Source organism: Nelumbo nucifera, chromosome 5 (genome assembly GCF_055504915.1).
Source record: "Nelumbo nucifera cultivar China Antique chromosome 5, China Antique-T2T, whole genome shotgun sequence".
In the NCBI taxonomy this organism is placed as follows: Eukaryota; Viridiplantae; Streptophyta; class Magnoliopsida; order Proteales; family Nelumbonaceae; genus Nelumbo; species Nelumbo nucifera.
The window spans coordinates 70533126-70554681 of NC_142653.1; the positions used below are offsets into that span (position 1 = coordinate 70533126).

Genomic DNA, 21556 nt, shown 5'->3' on the forward strand with positions numbered 1-21556 from the left:
GTTTGATTGATCCTGTCACCATACATGCGGACTTCACATGAAAAATTAACTACTGCGGACGCCAGAAAACATGCTAAACTAAATTCATACCTTTGAAGGCGAACCGTCGTAACTCTCCCTGCCGTTGGATCAAATGGATCTAAGTCGTTGATGATCCACCAGTCTTGCTTATAAATGGTAGGGTTAGGGGGTCCATTTCTCACATGTCCATTGTGGAGTTGCCTAGTAGCGAGGTCAGAGAGCTTGGTGGATGGTTGAGGAGTCCGTGCAGAGCCAGGTCGGTCGAGTCATTTTAGATCTCCCAGGTGAGCCTCCTTCCCTTAAATTTCATCCAATATATCTAGTTCTTTTGAGTTCTTAGAGGGAGATGAGCAAGTTGGAGCTTAGATCAGGGAAGATATGTCCTCAGTCCAGGAGCATCGAGGTTCTCATAAAGGGGCCTCGGTTTTGAGGAAGAAGTCCATGTTTGGCCAAACTCGGTTAACATTTGTCGATCTCTGGCTAATTAGGGAGTGGTACCATGACCCTGACAACTTTAGGTTTATCCTTCATAGTGGGCCATAGGTTCCCCTTCGCCCTTTCATGTCCAAGGTGTTGGAACTACTATGACGTCACCGGTCACCCTAGGTCAGCTCCATTTGAACTTAGTAAGGTTTTGATAGGCACCATCTCGGTGTTCCATCAGTTCAACTTGCCCCTGAACATAAAAACCTTCGCGGAGGGGGGGTTAATCTTCTAGATAAAGCACTTGGCCAATGAGGAAGTTTTTTTTTTTTTTGTACTTGTACCGGTCTCAACGCAAGCTATTTGATTGTCTTCCTTCCAAGGTACCAGCCTGGAAGGACAAGTTCTTTTATATTGTGACTGAAGGAGGATGACCCTTTACCTCATAGTGGATTGTAGTTGTTGCCAACCTGGGTGAGGAAACCCTAATCTTGGCTAAGAAAGAATTGGTTAAGGACCTGGTCGGCAAGAAATTACAGGTCAGGGATTACTTAATCGAGAAACTACTAGTTTGGCTGGTCTAAGTCTCTCTGGTAGGTCACTTTCCATACTTGGATTTTTTATTCATTATGGGCTAACCTCGGACTATGTGATTTGCCTTTTGTAGGAGAATTGTCAAACGTGAATGTGGATGCCGTTGGAGTCTTTTCAGCAGTCCAAAAGCAAATGAATCTCGTGAAGTCCGGGACATCTTGAACAAAAGGATAAAAAGAACTGCATTTTGTTTTCTCTAAGACCCCTTCTAAAGCCAAAGTCCTAATCCAAACTAAGCAAATAAGGAAGCCAAAATTTAGAGATAGGTTCTAGCCTATAATTTTACAAGTAATACAACAAAGGGAATCGTTCTCTAAGGGTGGCATTACCCCACAAGAGATCTTCCCAAAACAGAAAAAAATGGGGCCTGAATTGTTCTTTAAGGTGCTAAGGTGAGGCTAAGTGATGGGGCACTTTGTCACTTAGTCGCCTAGGCAATGGAGTTTTATTTTAGTAAGAATCATATATCCTAGAGTAGTTCCCTATATTCCATAGCAACTAGTAACCATATTTCCTTAATGATTATCATTATTTTCATAAGAAAAGTATAAACATCATGTTAAAGTATATTTTAAAATTATACAACATAGGGACTCAACCCCTATTTTAAGTTCTTCCCTATCAACTCAGGTTTTGAAGTCTTTGAGAGTTCAATACAGTATTTAGCAATGTGTGTGTTGATTAAACCCTAACAAATAAGATTTTAGTTAAAAAAATAATGTCTATTTTAAAATTACAATCTCAAAGAATTAAGAATATAAAATTATTTCATGGCACCTTGTACAAGTCTGCTTGGCAATTGGGCAGGGCGACCCTCCACGGGTACCTTGTCATCTAGGCATCGCCTAGGCAGGCGCCTAGTTGTCTCCTTACAACCATGGCACCATGAATAGTCAAGATAACCTTATGCCAAAGTCTATCCCTTTCCAAAGGTAACCTCCAGAGCCACTTTCGAAGAAAAGTTGTATTCCTAAGAAGTAGATTACCTAATCCCTAACCACCTTGCTCTACACACCATTTCCCATTTGACCAAATGGTCTTTCCTTTTATATAAGGATTAAGAATCTAAGACCCTAACATGGACTTGTTTGGTCTTGCCTCTAGGGGCTTGGCTGGGGGTCCAAGGGGAGAGCCCCCTGAAGGGATGGGAGATCCATCATATGGATGGTCGAACCCTGTAGGAAGGTTGGGCAAAATTTCAAAAATTTCTTTTCTCCCATCTGGGAATCGCATTCCCTAATTTAGAAAACTGCATTTTCAAGGTTCCTTCTTGAATCCAAAACCAGACTAGATCTAAAACCAGAAGGGAGGAGAGGGATATACCTGATACGAAGTAACAGTAACTCCCAATGAAGGTGTTCACGCCCAAGGAGAAGACCAAAACCCACCTCCACTGAAGATGACAGTGTGTGGTGAAGCAGGATCAGCAGGATGGCTCTTTAGTAAGAACCGGAATTCTTCAGCAAGAATGAAACAAGGGCTAGTGAGCACGACTTCAGATTGTTTCTTCAGCCAAGAAACAATATCAAGAACCTTTCTTGATCAGATCCACAAGTGGAGATCGAATTGGGTAGGGATGGCAAGAACAAGAGAGAACTCTGCAGATTGTTGTGTATAAATTGAGGAATTCACCCCTATTTATAATCTTCTTTGGATCAGCCTCCCAATTTAATTAGGAGAGAGTTTCTTGATCCAAATCTGATATTTGGATCTGGACTCTTAAATGGATAAGACTTATCTTATCCTTCAGCTAATCCTAATCAGATTAAAAATCAGATCTTGCCCCTTTTAGTTAACTAACTTAAGCCCAGTTCGAAAGGGGTTTTAGGCCCATTAAGCTTATGTGTTCACTTACTCCTTAACCTGCTATACAGTTGGCTCTCTTTGTATGGCGTGGGACCCTTACATCGATCTACACATCAGCCACATGGGTTCAGCCTAGCCTTTGTTACAAAGCCTGGCCGAATTCACTGTAGGAGACAGTGAACCCCTAAGTCCATCACCATGGACTCTTAATGGGCCCAACATTTACACTAAATGGTTATTGGATCCAGCAACCTTATGAAAACCCAAGAACTATGGGTAGATGCAAGATTAGCCCATCAGGTATTACCCTCAATGATCTTACACTTAACCTCTCAGTCCATAATGATCAAACACTGCCCGATAAGAGAGGACCTCTCCCTTGGCTGCAAGGTACAGTGTTGCATTCTCTATTCACATGGATCCCGCGAATTAAAACCTTTTGCAAACATTTTGAAACCATAATATATATATATACATATCTCTACATAAATATATTTTGCAAAAACAAATTTCAATGTTTGAAATCAACTGCCGGCAGTTTAGGTTTCCATCAAAGAGAGTATATTCCCCGATCATTCACTTTGTCCGACAAAGGGGCCGATCCTGTCACTATGATCACCCACTCAGGTGAATTCTCGGACTGTCCCAACATACCTAGGTTTTGACCCCCTTTAAGGATCTCACTGATTAGCATATCAAATACAGTCCAATCCGCCATGTAATGCAGTACCATAATCGATTCTAGGGGTCAGGTGTAACATTCCAGTTTTGCCCATCTATCTCCAAGGTCCAAGGCAATACTAGAATTTGGTCCGGTTTAGGGTTTCAAGAAAACCCACACTGCATGTACCTCAAGTCTCACCCTAGCAGCTGAGACAAGCCAACCCAACCAACTTGGCGGCACATCAGTGTCAGCCTTGGCAGGATAAATCTCCCCAAATCTATCCAACGGTTGCAAAGATTCTAAACTAACAGAGCCTCATAAGTGTTCAGTTTAAGGGTATTACATATAAACACACTACAATGACATGAATCAATTATGTACTTTATTCATTTACAATAAATGTCAAAAGATACATCAATTTGATTGGAGCTAAGGGCATAACTGTCTAACACTCCCAACACAGCCATTAGGTTCAAAAAAGAACAAAAAGTGCAAAAAACAAAAAAGGTGCACGCCTGGGCTGAAGCACCAAGTGCATGCTTAGGGGCTCTAGGCCCACACCTTTTGAAAGTGCTGCACCTGGGACCAATATGCTTCACCTAAGGGTGCACCTTTTAAATCACTCAAGAAAGCTAGAGTGCTAGAGTGTGGAAGAAGAATGTACCTTGCGCGGTATGCCCTTAAATACTTGTGGGGCAGTACCATTGTGCTCCTTGCATTGAAGGACACGTGTCGCATTCTGAGGTTGTTCCTCACTGAGGTTCTAGGGGTTGTTTCTGCATCCGTTGTGCGAGAGGCAGAGCAAAGGATGAGGAAGGTTGGACTTTGGCCAGTGTTCGCCACATGTCCCTCTTCGTCCGAGGTCTGCAGTGTGCAGCATTGTTGACATCTGCGGTGAGTGGTCTTGCACCACGTTGCTGTTCTCCATGCCAGCTATGCTGTACAGCTCAGCCAAGTATCCTCCATGTAGTCATCTGCGTGGTGGTTCAACCGGGGCGGTTTACACCCCCCCATCAGATTCAAGCGTTAGCTCTTGATATCATGTTGGAATTGGTTGATTAATCAGACATTCAGAATGGGAATAAGATTTATGAATTTATTAAAAAACTGTGCTGCAAATCCCTTACCATTGTTGCCATTTTATGGACCTATTTGTTTTTGTTTGACCAATTATTTTACTAAATAACAGAGAAAACAAAAACAGAAATCAATTCCTGAACTTTGTTGCAGAAGAGCAAAATCATTTTGGTGCATCTGTACGAGAAGAGAAACTTCAAGTTGATATGCATATCTCAAATGATCAAACTACCTCTTTCATTCAAGGAGAGCAGCATCAATCTGGTGCCCATGCCTCTGAAAAACAGCAGCATCATCCATCTGATGCACATCTTGCTTGTGCTACAGAACATAAATATCAACCAATGGAAATTAATGAACAAATTAGTAGTCAATCATGTATTGTTGGTTTAGTAGAGAATGCGGGAGGCCAGACCATGTTTATTGAACTAAGTGATGATGAAGACAGTCATGATGGTGGCAAAAATCCAAGTCTTGCATTCATGAACCATATCCCGGAACACCCAGAAAGCTATATATGGTATTATTTAGATCCTTTTGGTGAAATACAGGGCCCTGTTTCAATGTCATTGTTAAAGCGCTGGAGCGAATCTAACTACTTTGATCCAGATTTCAAGGTTTGGAAGACAAATCAGAGCAAAGACGATGCAGTCTTGTTGACAGATGCTCTTTCCCGCATATTCCCAAAGGACTATAAGAAAAAACTGTAGAGGTCAATTGATTGTGTAGAGGTCTTTGGATGCACTTAAGCAAGTAATAGCAAGCAACAATTTGATACGGGGCTTTTTGTGCATAACAATTGTTACTGACAAAAAAAGATCTTCATGTGCAGTTACTTTTTTGGTTAAATGTTCACTCAACCTTCTGATGAAAACCAGTTATAAACAGATTACCAAGTTGAAGCTATGAGCTCAATTAGACACGATGTCAAGGGTTAAAATTTTCTCCTTGCACTATTCTATTGAGAGAAGTTTCTGCAAGACAACTAATAGTGGGTGGACTTTTGTTAAAAGCCCAGATCTGTTTTGAGTTTGAGAAGGATTGGTATCTTATCGTTTTGGAGGTTGCTGTTGGAACCACTGCAGCCTTTTATAGTTGATTTTAATAGCATCCAGATCATCTTCCATGGTGGTATACCTTTACAAACTGAGATAAATTGTTGTTACAGACCGATACGTTACCCATTTCAAATTCGAATACACATGTGCACACACACAGCTAGTGATTTGATTTGAACACAGGTCGGGTCAGTCAAATGAAAGATTCTTCCAGTATGCTATGGTACTACAATTTGATATGCAGCTGCGCGGTGTGCACAGAGCCAACTATTCTTTTTCCTTTTACTAAAGAATACCATGTGCTCACTGCATTCAGTGACATACGCCAATTATTGACAAAATGATTGGTGCTTCAAGTTTCAACTTTCTAATAAGGACGTAGTTATGTATTTCCATAGAGATCAGCATGTAGTACAGGTAGAATGGTTTTGGTGCTCGTTCATTCCATGCATTGTGATCACTATCGTTGATATTATGCCATATCCAACTTGTCTTGGTCGATATAGACTTATACAGGTTGATACGGACCACGTACTAGCAGAATCAGAATGATCCATGTTTTCTTATTTCACTTTTCAGCACATTTTTCTCACCTCTAGGTTTTCTATCTTGATGATAAACACTTTTAGGAGAGTCGATGAATTCCTTTCTGCAAAAGCGCTTGATACCTATTACTAAGAAGTTGATTTATTTGAATCAAAAAGCTGCCCGAGATTCAATTATGGAGATGGTCACTTGGTACCCCCTCCAAATAAGAGGTGCGGAATCAAAACTGTTGAACTCTGCCTCACCTCTGATTCCCTTCTCGACTAGTTTAAAGGCAGAAAGAAGAATGCATTTTTTTTAATTAAAAATTTAAAACCTTTAATGATGAATAAAATATACATATTTTGGTGTTTGAATTGGAAATGCAAGGACATATTAATTTGTTGTCGGATCCATGATGTTGTTGCTTCCATTAATATATATCCATTGGTTTTCCCAAAAAATGGAAAATAATCATTAGAAATAATTTATTTTAAATGGTTTTGATGGTTAGAAAGAACTATAAATTTTTGGAAATTTGGCTAAAACTTACCATGACTTCTCAGCATTTCTCTTAAACTCACCATAACCTTTCAAGAGGTCTGGGGAATCCCATGTCAGTGAGTTTTTGTTTCCAAAACTCACCATCCATTAAAACATCATCAGTGATCATTGACAGAAGTTGTCCACACCAAGGTTTGAAATATCGATACGCCAGTAGGGGTGTATCGGGCATTTTGATACTTGTTCTTTTACCTTTTTTTATTTTTTTTTTCAAAACTGATTCAGGGGAGCCAGTCTAGGACTCCTCCATCCCCTGAACCAGTCAGGCTCCCGATACACCCACTGTAGGGGCGTATCGGAAGGGTCCCGGAACGATACGTATCGGCCGATACAGGCTGATACATAATGATACTTTGAACTTTGGTCCACACCAGCATGAAAGAAATTTTCATGACCAAACTCATTGTAAGTCACAAATTTTCATGACCAAACTCATTGGAAACCAAATCAAAGCCTCTAAAAGTTAAATCTGTAACAGATCTGTTTATACTTTATACGTGCCGGAGAACTTCCAGTTTCAAGGCTATTTGCCGGGAAAAGGTTTCGATTCTAGTGGAGAAGACCAAGGAATTGCTAAAGGTCGCCAGGAATTCTCATTTTGGTCGAGAAAGGTGAGATTTTGTTGTAAATGTCCGTACCTATGGCAAAGTAGAAACTACAATTGAAAGATTTCATAGGGAGAGATTTTCAAGGATTCGATGAGTTCTGATTCAAGGGGAACCCTAAATATTTATAGAGAGTGACATGTTGAAGAAAGCATTCACTGTCGAAACTTGAAAGAAAAGCTACAGAACGACTCAGATTTTCATGACTTCCTAGGCAGATGGTGCGAATGTATCGGGATATGATTTTTCAGTCAACAAGATAATAGAACAAGTAACATTGGAAAGTTCAAATTTATTCATGTTGTAAAGGCTTTAATTTAATATTGCCTTTAGTTTCATCAATTTCTTTATCTAAACGAAATCCACTCAGGAAGTAGAGAATCACTTTTTATTGAGCTGACACCAGAGTCTGTGCAACAATTCCACAAAGCCTTAAAATTGGGGAGAATGACGGTTCAGCCCAGGGTCAAAATTTGTAGGCTCAAAGTACTGTTGGGGTAGGTGCTAGTTCGGAATTGATGCTAATTTACGGGCGGGTATTGGTGCATAAATTGTAGGTTATTGACATTTTGAATGTTTATAATTCTGCAGTGGAAATCAGAAATCTGCATTGAGCCTGTATGTACTTTTCCGTTAAAATTGAGGAAAGGTGGACAGTAGCATAACATAATTGCTATTGGCAGAAACTCGAATTATGCGAAGAAGGTAAAGAATTACAGTCTTAGCATTTCAAAAAGAAATAAAAGGAAAGGATAGAAAAGAAACAGAAAAATAGGTACCATGGCCCAAGAGATGGAGAAATTGGGGGGAACAAGTGAAGAATATGATGAAGAAAAGGAAATGGGAATGAAAGAAGGCAACGATGAAGACGGAGACAATGAAGGGAAGAAAGCAAACAGCATGAATATCATGGTCATTGGGGGTGAAGGAATTGAACCAAACAGCACAAATCAGTTTCAATAGCAACAAGAGAAACTATCTACTTCTGGTGAGGATCAAAGGTATCAACCAAAAGAGGAGAAAGAACGAACAAAGCTACAAGAGCGACGTCGGAGAGCAATTACATCAAGGATCTTGGTAGCAAGGTTCAAAGTATTGATACTAGCCGATACGCCAGTATCGGCCCCTTTTTTTAGTACCGCTTATTTTTTTTCTGATTTTGGTTCAGAGGGGCTGGTTTAAGTCTCGGCTACCCTCTGAACCAGGCCCTGACACGATACAACCCTTGTAGAGGCAAATTGGGAAGGGCCTGATACAATACGTATCGGCCGATACGGGCCGATACGTAACGATTTTTGGAACCTTGCTTGGTAGGATTCCGCAAGCATGACAACTATAACCTTAGAGTTAGAGCTAACATTAATGATGTGATAGCTACTCTGGCGCGAGAGACTGGCTGGATTTTCCTTCCATTTCTTCTTCGATGGTGGTTATCTTCTTCTCAGGGAATGTTAGAAGATGAAGCAAAAGTGATTGTTTTCTCCTCTTTGGATAGGGTTCAAACAATTTGTTTTCAGTCAAATATAAAAGAGGCATCTCTAAAATATAGTAAAGTTATAAACATTAAGAAAGCGTAAAATGATAATCTAATAACATTTGTTAATTTGTTTAACGTCAAATTACTAACATGGGGTTGTCATGACATTTTGAAATGTCATGGTGAGTTTTAGACAATTTCTCTAAAGATAAATAAATAACATTAGCCACATAAAAATATTACAAAGATATTCTTCCAACTATATAAGAGCAAGGATCAAAGTATCGGTATCAGGTATTGTATTGGATAATTCGGATACAGATACAAATATGGATATGCTTTGGAAACGCATGGATACAAATGAAAGATATAGAAACGATTGGATATGCTAGTAAAATGCATACAAATCACATAAATACATTAATCATACTAAATCAAAAGCTGAATTATCTATGAATAAGATATAAACACATGAGAAATGCATACTTCAATAGGTTATATATATATATATATATGAAGAGAAGTATTACAATAAACAATATTGGGACTCTAGAACATTCAAACATTGTACAATAAATATCACTCTTTAAATTTTTATTAATTTTTGGGAATATTTATTTAATTTATTATTTTATTTAAATAACAACTATTTTTTAAATAATAAATATGTTTTCATTTTTAACGTATAATGATTTTATTTTACACATAATTGTAAAATAAAACAAATAAATCATTTAAGGTAGATAAAATAAATTATATTTAATTTTTAGTTTTATTAATTTTTTTGGGAAAATTAAATCTTAAATTATTCATTTCGGTTTTTATAATTATAATTTTCTGTTTTCTATTAATTTTGTTGGGAAATTTTATTTATTTATTTATTTATTTATTTTTATATAATAACTCTATTTTTTTCAAATAATAACTATGTTTTAATTTTTAACATATAATTATGTGTAAAATAAAATATATAAATCATTTAAGGTAGATGAAATATATTATTTTTATAAATTTTAGTTTTTATTAAATTTTTGGAAAAATTAAATCTTAAATTATTTATTTTAGTTTTCATAATACTAATTTTTAACTTGTATTAAAGATAAAAACAATCAAAAAGCACTCAATGTACAATTTTGTCAAACTAAACATGGATACACCTCCATATCGATGTGTATCGGATCGTATCCACCAATACGGGGCGATATGGCCCAATAGGGAGGCATATCATACCAATACGCATGACTTGTAGGATACGTATCCAGTCATAGCGTATCTTATATCCATGATTATGGATATGGATACAATACGCCCCGTATCAAGAATATCGTATCAATACCTTAATCCTTGTATAGGAGGGCTGATCCACCAAAAGCAGACATCATAAAAAGAAAAGTCTTTTGGGGCGAAAACATTATTAGCCTTTGTATATGACATATACCTATATACAAAGGAGACATTACTAATAGTTTTAACTAAAGAGCATATTTTACCAATCCAACTACCAAAAGACTAAGAAATTGCAGATTCTTTTCCTTGAAGAGTAAACACCACATTTTTGCAGAATATTCTATTAATGTTCCATCCTGGTAAAAGAAGTAGCATGCAAAATAAAGCCTCTAACTCTACCTCAATGTGGTTTATGATCTAACCGAGATTACAACCTACAACCACTAAGAAAATTATGCAACATTTTGGCGTCTAATGAAAATAAAGGAGAAACATTCCCGTTACCTACTTAGGTCTTATATTGAAGACAATAGGAAGACCAAATGGTGTCTTGCACTAGGCTATAATTATGCTGTAGATTTTTTGTTGTTGGTAGTGAGGGTTATGATCAACGTTTCAAAAAATGATTTGGAAACGGAACTGTTTTAGTCACCGGTTTCTAGGTCGACGGTCCGACCATCCAATTCAAACAGATGGTTTGTTCTGACAAGCAAATTAAAAAATAAAAATAATTTTAAATAAAAAAACGATCAAAACCATTGAACGGATCGACTGTTCAACCACCCAAGTCAATGGGTTGTTGACTTTTTCAACGGTTTTTTATTAAAACCAGGTTTGGGGTAAAATAGAACCGATTGCCTAGATGGTTCCTAGGCTGAATGGTCCAACCGTCTGGGTCAATGACGGTTCGAAAACATTGGTTATGATGTTGTGTGCAAATGTTCATATGGCTTTTGTTGGATTTGTACCAAATAAGCTCACTGTCCAATGAATTGTGGCATTGCATTCAAGTGGATTCTGTAGAATAGTGCTTAATCTAAAACCCATATATGTTATTCAACTCAGCCTGTGCAAGGTATCTGATCTATTTGCCTCGAGCTCCTTATTTATTTACGATTCCTTCTCGTTTTTGTTCAAGCAAAGCCAAAAACCCATATCGTAATTTCACCATTGGCAACTTAATAGAGACCTGAGATGAAACTAGTCACCGCCATCACCTTCATTGCTTGTTACCTTTGTTTTTCTCTCTCACCCCTTGTTCACTTCCATCGCTGTCAAGCCTTCTTCTAGAATAAGCTCATCTCATCTAACAACTCATCAGACTCTATAGATCATAAGCCTTAGTTCAAATGCCTCTCTCTTTCGGTGGAAGAGGAGACAGGGGGAACTGTGAGCGATGGAGAGAGGGTCATGGAGGTAAGGAGAGAGAGTGATAGAGAGAGATGAGAGAGAATAACCACCGCTGCTTTAACAGTCCACTGTGTGCCAAGGAGGTGAGGAGAGAGAGAGGAGAGAGAGATGAGAGAGAAGAACCACTGCTTCTAAAGGGTATTTTTGGAATTTTTAAAAAAGTATTGGTCACGTGATGTCATATGTGACGGAGTGCGACAGTAGGAGAGGTTTTAAACAATTGTCAAAATACTTAGAGGGTACTCTAAGACAATATGTAAACAATAAGGGTAGAGTTAGTCAATTAGCTAAACTATAAAGGTAGTTCAATAATAATAATTATATAATTTATTTATTAATATTGCAAGTATATTATATTGAACTTATCTAAGAATAACTAATAAAAAGCCCTTTAAATTCATAATTGAGACATCAAAATGATAAAAATAACCCTAGAGAGTTTGTGGTTGTGTAGGCTTGACTCCATGCCTCATCTAGCATTAAAAAAATAAAAACAAGTTAAAAGGGATATATTGTCTCATAAAATACCATGAGTAGCTTGGGATTTTAGAAATGTTTAAAGAAATATTTCATGAAGTTAAGGGACCGAATGCTAGCAAGGCAAAGTGCTGAAATCTAAAAGTTTATTGTTTGGGTGGTTACCTAGCAACCTATGCAGTTGAACAATTGATCCATTTAAGTTTTAACCAAATCAGCGGGTCACAAGTTACAAATTTCAAATCGTCTATGGCATGGGCTGACCTAGATGATTGAACCACTGACCTATGACCCGGAGGGAAAACGATTTAGCCTCTGAGCCAATTTTCAAAACATTAGGTGAAAGTGTGATTAAGAAAATATAATTTAATTAATATTGCCACATTAAAATTAAATTTTAAAATTAACAATGAATTTTAAGATTTTAAAGGTTCGACAACTCTTTTAGCATATTAAATATCCATAGCTTGTTGAACTGAAGTCAACCGGATATGCTAGAAAGCTGACCAATTTGGGTCAAGTTGGTCAGTTTCATCGGTTTGATGAACAACCCTATCTGAAATTATCTAGGAATTTTCTCCTTTTTTGAATTTTTTATTTTTTATTCCATGTCGTTTTTTAAAGAACCAATGAGATGCTCTCCTTCCCCATAAAAAAATTATCTAAAATCTCTCTCTCTCACCCACACGTACCCAACAATCTCCTCCCCTAAAATTTCTCCTAAACTACCTCCTCCACTTTCTTCTAAATCATCTCCAATTTCTATTTATATTCTAACTTATCTATAATTTAGCAGAGACTTTCTCTCCAAATTATCTCCAATAATATTCATATTATTAATAGTTTTATATTTTTACAAAATTCATCACAAAATAATGTACTAAGAATATAAATTATAATTTTTGGGATTATTCGAATTAAATGTTATTCAAATAATATAAAGTTAACATGAAAAAAGTAAAATATTATTTAAATATTTCAATAACCAAATAACTTAAACAATAAAATACTAAAAATAGCTAAATAATTATATAGAAAATTATTTAATTACTTAAATATTTCAATAACTAAATATCTTAAATTCAAATAATTAATATTTTTAAATATTTAAATAACTAAATATTTTAAAAAACGAAATATTTCACATGACTATATTTTAAATAGTTAAAATAACGACATTATGCATAAAATAAAAAAATAATCATAACATAATATTCAAATTAATAATAATTTAATATTTTTACCAAATTAATAAAAAAATTATGTAATAATAGTATAAATTATAGGGAAAAGTACGGAAACACACAATGCAGAATTCTGAATTCCAGTCCCCCCCCCCCCTACAACTAGCCCTCTCCCCCTATAAACCACATCCTACCCATGAATTTGGCATCACTTCAAGGTCAGGATGCATTCCCCCTGTACTTTGGGCCTAGTAAATTCTGATATTGGCTGATTGGTACTTCTCCCTAAATTATAATCTAATGGATTATTAAATTCAATAAATATCTAAAATTATAAAATTTAAATAATGATATTATTTAAATAACCAATTTCACTTATATCAATTAATAATTCTAGAAAAAATAACTTTCAAAAATAATATTCATTAATAATAATATTAAAATATTAATCTATATTTATATATAATAAAATTAATATTTATTGTATTTCCAGCAATTATTTATAGTTTTTTGTGCTAAATATATTTTCAATAATTATGTATAAATCTATATTTGTTTTGTTATTTAACAAAAAAAAATTTAATAATTATTGGATATTAAACTGTTGTTATTTAACTTTTAAAATTTAATTTATTGTACTTATTGTATTTATTGTATCTTTGTTATAATTTATTAGATATTAAACTATTATTTGAGATTGCAATATTTATTGACTAGCTTAACATATTTTTTTACTATTTATTGTATTTTTATTAGTTATTTATTATATTTTCATTATCAATATATTTTTGATAATTGTGTATTCTTGCTGTAAATTTTCAATAATTATTGGGGATTAAACTAATTTTATATAAGAGATTAAACTATTAATTTAGCAAATTTAAATAACTAAATAATATTTTAAATAACCAATTTCACTTATATCAATTAATACTTCTAGAAAAAAAAACTTTCAGAAAAATAATATTCATTAATAATGATCTTAAAATCATAATCTATATTTGTTATATATCTATATATGCTAAAATTAATATTTATTGTATTTTCATCAATTATTTATGGTTTTTTGTGCTAAATATATTTTCAATAATTATGTATAAATCTATATTTTTTTTGTTATTTAACAAATTTTTTTTAATAATTATTGGATATTAAACTACAGTTATTTAACTTTTAAAATTTAATTTATTGTACTTATTGTATTTTTGTAATAATTTATTCATTGATATTTATTAGAGATGAAACTATTATTTGATATTACAATATTTATTGACTAGCTTAATATATTTTGTAGTATTTATTGTATTTTTGTAATTATTATATTTTTATTACTTATTTATTATTTTTACATTATCAATATATTTTTAATAATTATGTATTTTTGCTATAAATTTTTAATAATTATTGGAGATTAAACTACTTTTATTTATTAGAGATTAGACTATTAATTTAGCTGAAATTAGTAGTGTAGATCACGGTCTGGTTTAGTTCGGTTGTAGGCTATTTGGCCAACCAAATCGGCATGGTCAGGTTGGGGAGTTGGTTACCCAAAATCTACTGACCATTAGTGAAAACCAACTAAATCGAGTTGTATTAGTTTGGGTTCATTTTCGATTTGGTCGGTTGGTTCAAAATATTTAAACTTAATTTTAAATTTTAAAAATTACATTGGCATTATTAAAAAATAAATTTAAATTTTAAATTTATAATATAAAATATATGAGACTAAGAAATATGGGAATTTTCCACTTTCCCGTATTAAAAAAATATATTTAAAATATAAAATATTAATATATATATGTGGTTGGGTCATTCGATTTTAGTCAATTTACAAATGGCCATAGCGAAACTGATCCAAAGTCGACCGAAAATCTAAGAAACTAATCAATTTGGGTCGAGTTGGTCGAGTTAGTTTGTTTCATCGGTTCGATGAACAAAGTTAACTGAAATAAATTATTGTTACTTTTGTATTGTAAAAAGTTATTAAAAGTATTATAGAATATAAATAATTATTAATTATTTAAAAAGTTGGAAATATAAACAATTGTATACTCTTATGTGTTTTATTGTTTAGCTTTCCTTAACAAATCCCGTGCATTGCATGGGTACCCGCTAGTAATATATATAAATAATTCTTAACCATTTTAAAAAACTAAAATATAAAGCAATTTTCTACTATTATATGTTTTTATTATTTAGCTTTTCCTTAACAAATTTTGTGCATCACAAGGTCTCAATTAATATTCTTTCTTAAATCTTTATATTGACAAAGTTTAGTGACAAAAAGGATGATGTATTTTTTGAAATCGTTAGAACTTGAGAATCAGATGAGATGGTGGATCATGGATGTTCAGAAAACTATGGCGTCTCTTTTTCTATAAATGCATGGACCACTCGCAATTTGAAAACGATAATTTCTTGACAACCGGGTGAAGATGAACATCTGGGTTAACTGGTTGGGTCATCTCACCTACACAAATCTTATACAAATATATATTAAAGGGAAAGGGGTGGTCTCCCCTTTCACCAAATGGCAGTATTTCCCTATAACTTAGTTCAGCAAAGTGAAAGAAAAAGCAAAGAACACAACAAGCTCGGAACTGAAACATCTTTTCCATTAATCATCAAAAATTTTTGTACAAGATAAAGGCTCGGCATACCGAGCCATTTACATCATCAACAACAAAAAAAAAAAAACATCGATAGGGCAGAAAAAGAATAAACACGACAGCAACAACGGTGGGCCTGCTTTACTCCTCGATAAGGCTCTCCTCAGCCTCCTTGATCTTGGGCACTTTGACAGTAGCAGTATTGCCCTCATTAGGAGTGTCAGGATCATAAGGGCACAAGCCCTACACGACCTCAACAGTATTGGGAAATCGGTGTAGAACCTTGTCCCGGCAAAGGCTGAACCCCGTCTCAAAGGAACGTGTGGTGAAGTCGTCCATCTCATGCTAATACTCCTCGGAGGCTCTGAACTGAGCAATTGCCTCCTCCCTTGCCCGGGCCACCTTCTCGTCAACCTCCTTCCTTAGCTTCTCCCACACCTCCTTAAGCTCGGTGATACGCCCATCTAGCTTGCGAACAGTCTTGGACTACTCATCAATGTCGTGCTTCAGCTCGAAAACCTCAGCTTCTAGCGTGGTCGTCCACGCACTTGTAGCCTCCACCTCAGCCAACCGAGCCTTCAAGCATTCGACCTCGACATGACTAGTCGTAGAGGCACCTCGCTAACCGAAGATGGTCAACCACCACAACTGCCGAACAAGCATTCTACAAAAATAAACTAAGTATCAGCAGAGCAACATTAACCAACCAAGACAAAATAACCAACACAAGCAAGGACTTACCCACACCGCTTGAAGTACGAGCATGCTCTCCAGGATGCCGCTTGTGGACTCCACCACCTCTCGCCTCATGGCCGGCGTCAAAAGGCCGCGGAGAAGATGCTCGGCGATGCCCTCTATCCCTAACCCATCCTCAGTTTGGACGTTCCACTACGGAACATGAATAGTCGGACTGCTGCCCTCCGGAATGTTATCTCGTGGGGAAGGGGGTGGACGGCCTGATGGCCTCTCTTTTGGGTCGACCACCACAACCTCTTCCTCAGCCTGCCTAGCCCTCTTCTACTGCTGGGGAGTCCGCTGAGCAGACTTCGGATGCACTCCTTCGAACTAGGGCTAGGCCCTTTGTAGACCTGTTCATGGGCCGGGCCGGGCTGGGCTCGGGCCAGGCTTTTACTCTTTATTAATAGAAAAATCTTAGGCCCGAGCCCGAGCCCGGCCCGGACAACGGGCCTACAACTTGGGCCTGAGCCCGGCCCGGACAACGGGCCTACAACTTGGGCCTGAGCCCGGCCCAAATAAAAAGCCCAAAGCCCGAGCCCGAGCCCGAGCCCGAAGCCCGACCTAATAAAAGAAATTCGAATTTTTCCCTATTCAAATGGACATTATCTATTTTAATTCAGATGTTTTCTCCCCTATTTAAATGAACAATGGGCCTACAAGTGAATCAACAACCTTCTTAAATCAAAAAAAAATTATTCAAATGGACATCACATAGGGTTTTTACTTAGGTTTAACTATAGGTCGGGTCGGGCTATTTTGGCAAAGCCCGAGCCCGGCTCGAATTTTATGCGGGCCGGGCTTTTTGGCCCGAGGTTAAGCCCGTGGGCCAAAAAGCCTGTTCAAGCCCATCCGGGGGCCGGGCCGGCCCATGAACAGGTCTAGCCCCTTGCACACCTCAGCTACATTTTTCTTGCCCAGCCCTCATGCGGTGGATGATATCTTCGCGACTCGCCATCTCAGCACCTGCATGTGAGAAACAATGGATTAGTACCAGTCAAACACCCTAGAAAAGAAAATGAAATCAGTAGAACCAAAGCGATAGAACAGACCGACCTCCTCACTATCAGCCCGGCACGGATCAGAATCAAGAAGGACGTGTAATGCATCACATCGACCTCCCCAATCATTCCTATTGCTGCCCTCTCTTCCTCGGTGATCCGGGCCAGCTCAGGCTGCTTCACCTTCATCCTCGGCTTCTAGAGCTCGGTCAACAAAGGCAAGCCCCCGAGACTGTGCACAAAGAAGAACTTCTCCTTCCCGTGCTTCACCGAGGACGGGGTCCCAACAAGCACCTTGATATGCTGTCAGACCGAGAAGTAATAGTATCTCTGTTGGTGGTGCATCAGTTGAAGAAAATAAGAGATCACCCTCAGAGTAATCTCTATGTCATGAATGAAGCAGTAGGATAGGATATCGATCAAGAATCTAAAGGAGTTTGGCATCAGTTGAACAGGCAGTACTCGGTACCACCCGAACACTTCGATAAGCCCCTCGTGTAGAGGGAACCTTAGCCTGGATTCTAGGCTCTTCTCATACACACAGAGCTCGCCCAACCGAGCATTTATGGGCCTCTCACCAATTCTCAGGCACCTAACTTCATATCCTTCCGGAATGCAGTATAAAGCCCGGATCCGAGCCACATCCCCAAGCGACAGACAACATAGCGTAGTCCCAAATCGGCGACAAGCCCTCAAAGGAAGGTTGACCTCCTCGGTCGACGGCCCTGCCTCAACCTCCTCACCCTCGGATCGCTCACAGGATCGACCTCCTCAAAGTCCTCAGCCTCGGCCCCCTAGCCATCAGCCTCAAGAACATCAAACGCGATAGCCTCGGTGAGAGACCACGACTCGGACTCAAAATGGGAAACAAAAGAGGAAGCAGAAGAAGAGGAGCAGGAAGACGAGGAAGACATCTTACCAGACTTCGAGAGTTAGGACCGCGGAACTGAAGCAAACATCAAGCAATCGAAGACTACTTCTCGTCAAACTCTGCAAGTGCTTTTCTTCGCAAATGACAAAGGGGAATGCTCTTCCCCCCTTTTTTATAGGGCTTCCAGCGATCCAGATTAAGGCAAGATCAACGGCGAGGATCAAACGCCACCCTCTGACAGCTCGGGAAAACGAAACGATACCACTGACCCTCACACGCGTGTAACCTCAAGAAAGCGAAATGTCGCTTCTGTCAGCATGATGCGAGCTCTAAGCCGACCGATTCACTAGGAAAAACCGGTCCAACTCCGAGCCACCCGGTCCAAACAGCATACTCAACCAAACTTCAACTTCAAGTTCCTCAGCCAATAACTGAAGAACTCTTCCGCGCTACACTACGTCTAAGCACTACACTCCTCAGCTTCGGAACTGGGGGAGTGGTATTCGGGTTATGGTTGAACTGGCTCCAGATGCCATGTGGCACCTCCGCAACCACCTTATCACCTCGGCCACATCAACACCACGTCAAGTGGATAAGCTCCTCGGCCACGTCGACACCACATCATGTGGATAAGCGCGACCAAGATAGGAGAACATCGTATGGATGAGGACTCCGTTGGCGATTGGATCTTATCCCGAATACCTCAATGGGCAACCTCATCCTGACAATCCCGAAAGCCTCATCTGACCAAGACACGGATCTTTGGCTATAAAAAGGTACCTCCCGCTCAAGGTAAGGGATCCAACTTTCTACTTCCATACCATTACTCTGCTCGGACCAGCACCATTCTCTAATTGCTCGGCACCCACCTTTCTCGACTAACTTGAGCATTGGAGTACCTATCCGGGGATAACTCCTCAGGCCTCTGACTATCTTCTTGGTTTTAGATCTTGGAGTGTAGCTTTGTCCTTCCACCTTGGCTCCGCCCAGTTGGCAGGATTATCTAACTACGACCTCGGTTTAAGAACCACCTCGGATCGAGCAGCATCAATATGAATATGCCCATAATAAATCTCTTCTTGACATGGGAGTTACTATTCTTTGGTGCGTTTGAAAAGCAAGGTGGAAGCGGCTTTTGAAGGCAAGGTTTTCTCTCCTACTTCTATCAATTAGCTTGCACATGTGACCTATAGCTCATGTTTGCCACCTTCACAATCCTTTTTTGAGCTCAATATAAACACCAAGACTACAGAATAGCGAAAATCACCCCAGGGTCTACTAAAGGTAAATGTGGATGGCGCTCTCCAGCAATCATCTAGTGGCTTGAGTATCATTATTAGAGACAATTCTGAAAAGTTTGTTTTGGGAAGAGCACTTCATTCTCAAATGAAAGATATTCTAGCAATTGAAGCTTTCGCTTTTAAAGAGGCATTACTCCTTGCTTCTAATTTACGCCTGTCTTTTCTTCACTTAGAGGGTGATGCTCTTTTATATTGTTCAATTCCTATTGGTTCAATTGAATCCTCTGGCAAATTTGTATTGTCATAGCGGACTGCAGGACATTATTACATAATTTCACCCATGTACCAGTCATTCACACCCATCATCAGTCAACACACATTTTAGCCCAGTGTGGGTGTTATTTGTTCACCAATTGCTTTACGTTGTCCTTTTGTCCAGTTTTTCTTTTAGATACCATTCAAAAGAACTCTGGCTTATACTAATGCTTTTGATGAATGAAATTGCCTTTTGGCTTAAAAAAGGGGGTTTTACTTTTCAATCCACCCCAGAAATCTTAGCTCCACTATACAATTGGGGGTAGGTGCTAGCTCATAATTGATGCCAATTTACGGGCGGGTATGGGTGTTATAGGTGTTGGAAGGGTTAGGATTCATCATATGGATGGCCGAAACCATGCTAGATGGTAGGGTGAAATTTCAAAAATTTCTTAATCCTTCTGATAATCGAATTCCCTATGTTTTGAAAAACTGCATTTTTCAAGATCGGTCTTGCATCGAATCGGACCAGATTTGAAACCAACCAAAAAGGGAAATGTATACCTGATACGGATACCACAAACGCAGATCCCAAGGTGGAAGTTCATGCCCAAATCAGTCATAAAACTAACCTTCTTTAAAGATGGTGTAGTGTATTTCTGAAGTCGATTCAGCAACATAGTTTTTAGCAAAACTGCAATCCAACTGCATGAATCAAACTAGGGAGGTGAGCATGAAATTCCTCTGTATTTTTCTTGCATAAACTATATGAAAGCTGATATCTATTAGTCCCAATATAGCTATGGTCAAACTAGGGTTTCTTGGGAGACAAAAGGAATAAGAGAGAACAAAATATAGAGATGTTGTAGTCTAGCTTGCCATCTTCTTTTTTTATCTCTTTATGGAGCACTTCTCCTAATCAAATTAGGAGATTATCCAAATCTAATTTGGACCTGGACTCCATTTAGAGATAAGCCTTATCCTCTTAAGAGGATGGGTGCTCCATACCCATTTCCAAACCCAAATTCGCCCCATGTCACATGACAACTTAAATTGTCATGTGAAATTTTAATTAATCATATTAATTATGGGCTTTAGACTTATTAGCTATAATGCTCATGACCCAAGGGTGTTGCATGGCCAACTTAGGCCTGATTTGTATGGCGTGAAACCCCACAATAACTTCACATAAGTCCACATGGGTTCGGCACAAATCACTATGGGCTCAAAATGAGCCCAACATTTACACATAAATGACCATTGAATCCAGTCATCCTATGAAGACCCAAGGAAAATGGACTTAAATAAGATAAAGCCCATCAAGTAACCAGTCCTGTAATGGTCTCTTACACTTAACCTCTCGGCCCATAATGATCAAACACTGCCCGACAGGGAAGGACCTCTCACTTGGCTGCAAGGTGTAGTATCACACTCTCTACTCAGATGGATCCCGAGAATTAAAATCTTTTTGTAAACATTTTTCATAAAACATAATATATATCATATAAATATATTTTGTAAAATCAAATCTCAAACACAATTGAAATCTACTACTGACAGTTTAAGTTTCCATTAGAAAGAGTGTAAGCCCTATCATTCACTTTGTTTGACAAAGGGGCTGATTCTATCACTATGATCACATACTTAAGTGAATTCTCAGACTGCCCCAACATACCTAAGTTTTGACCCTCAATGGATCTCACTGATTGGCATATTAAAGACAAACCAATCT

At 37.7% G+C, this 21556-nt stretch overlaps 1 protein-coding gene and 1 non-coding gene across 7 annotated transcripts in view; both read left to right on the top strand.

Moving 5' to 3' along the window:
- LOC104610188 (uncharacterized protein At5g08430-like) overlaps positions 1–5570 on the top strand; it is a 103299-nt gene extending 97729 nt beyond the window's left edge. For 5 of the 6 annotated variants that reach the window (XM_010276701.3, XM_088887645.1, XM_088887647.1 and 2 more), the window contains one exon: positions 4739–5570. In XM_010276701.3, coding sequence (XP_010275003.1) covers positions 4739–5295 — 557 coding nt within the window. In that variant the 3' untranslated portion in view covers positions 5296–5570. The other variant, XM_019199895.2, reaches the window with a different exon arrangement.
- Positions 5571–5885: 315 nt separating this feature from the next.
- LOC148791848 (U5 spliceosomal RNA) lies at positions 5886–6002 on the top strand. Its single transcript, XR_016076826.1, has one exon. It is a non-coding gene; the product is annotated as a U5 spliceosomal RNA (small nuclear RNA).
- Positions 6003–21556: the final 15554 nt, after the last annotated feature.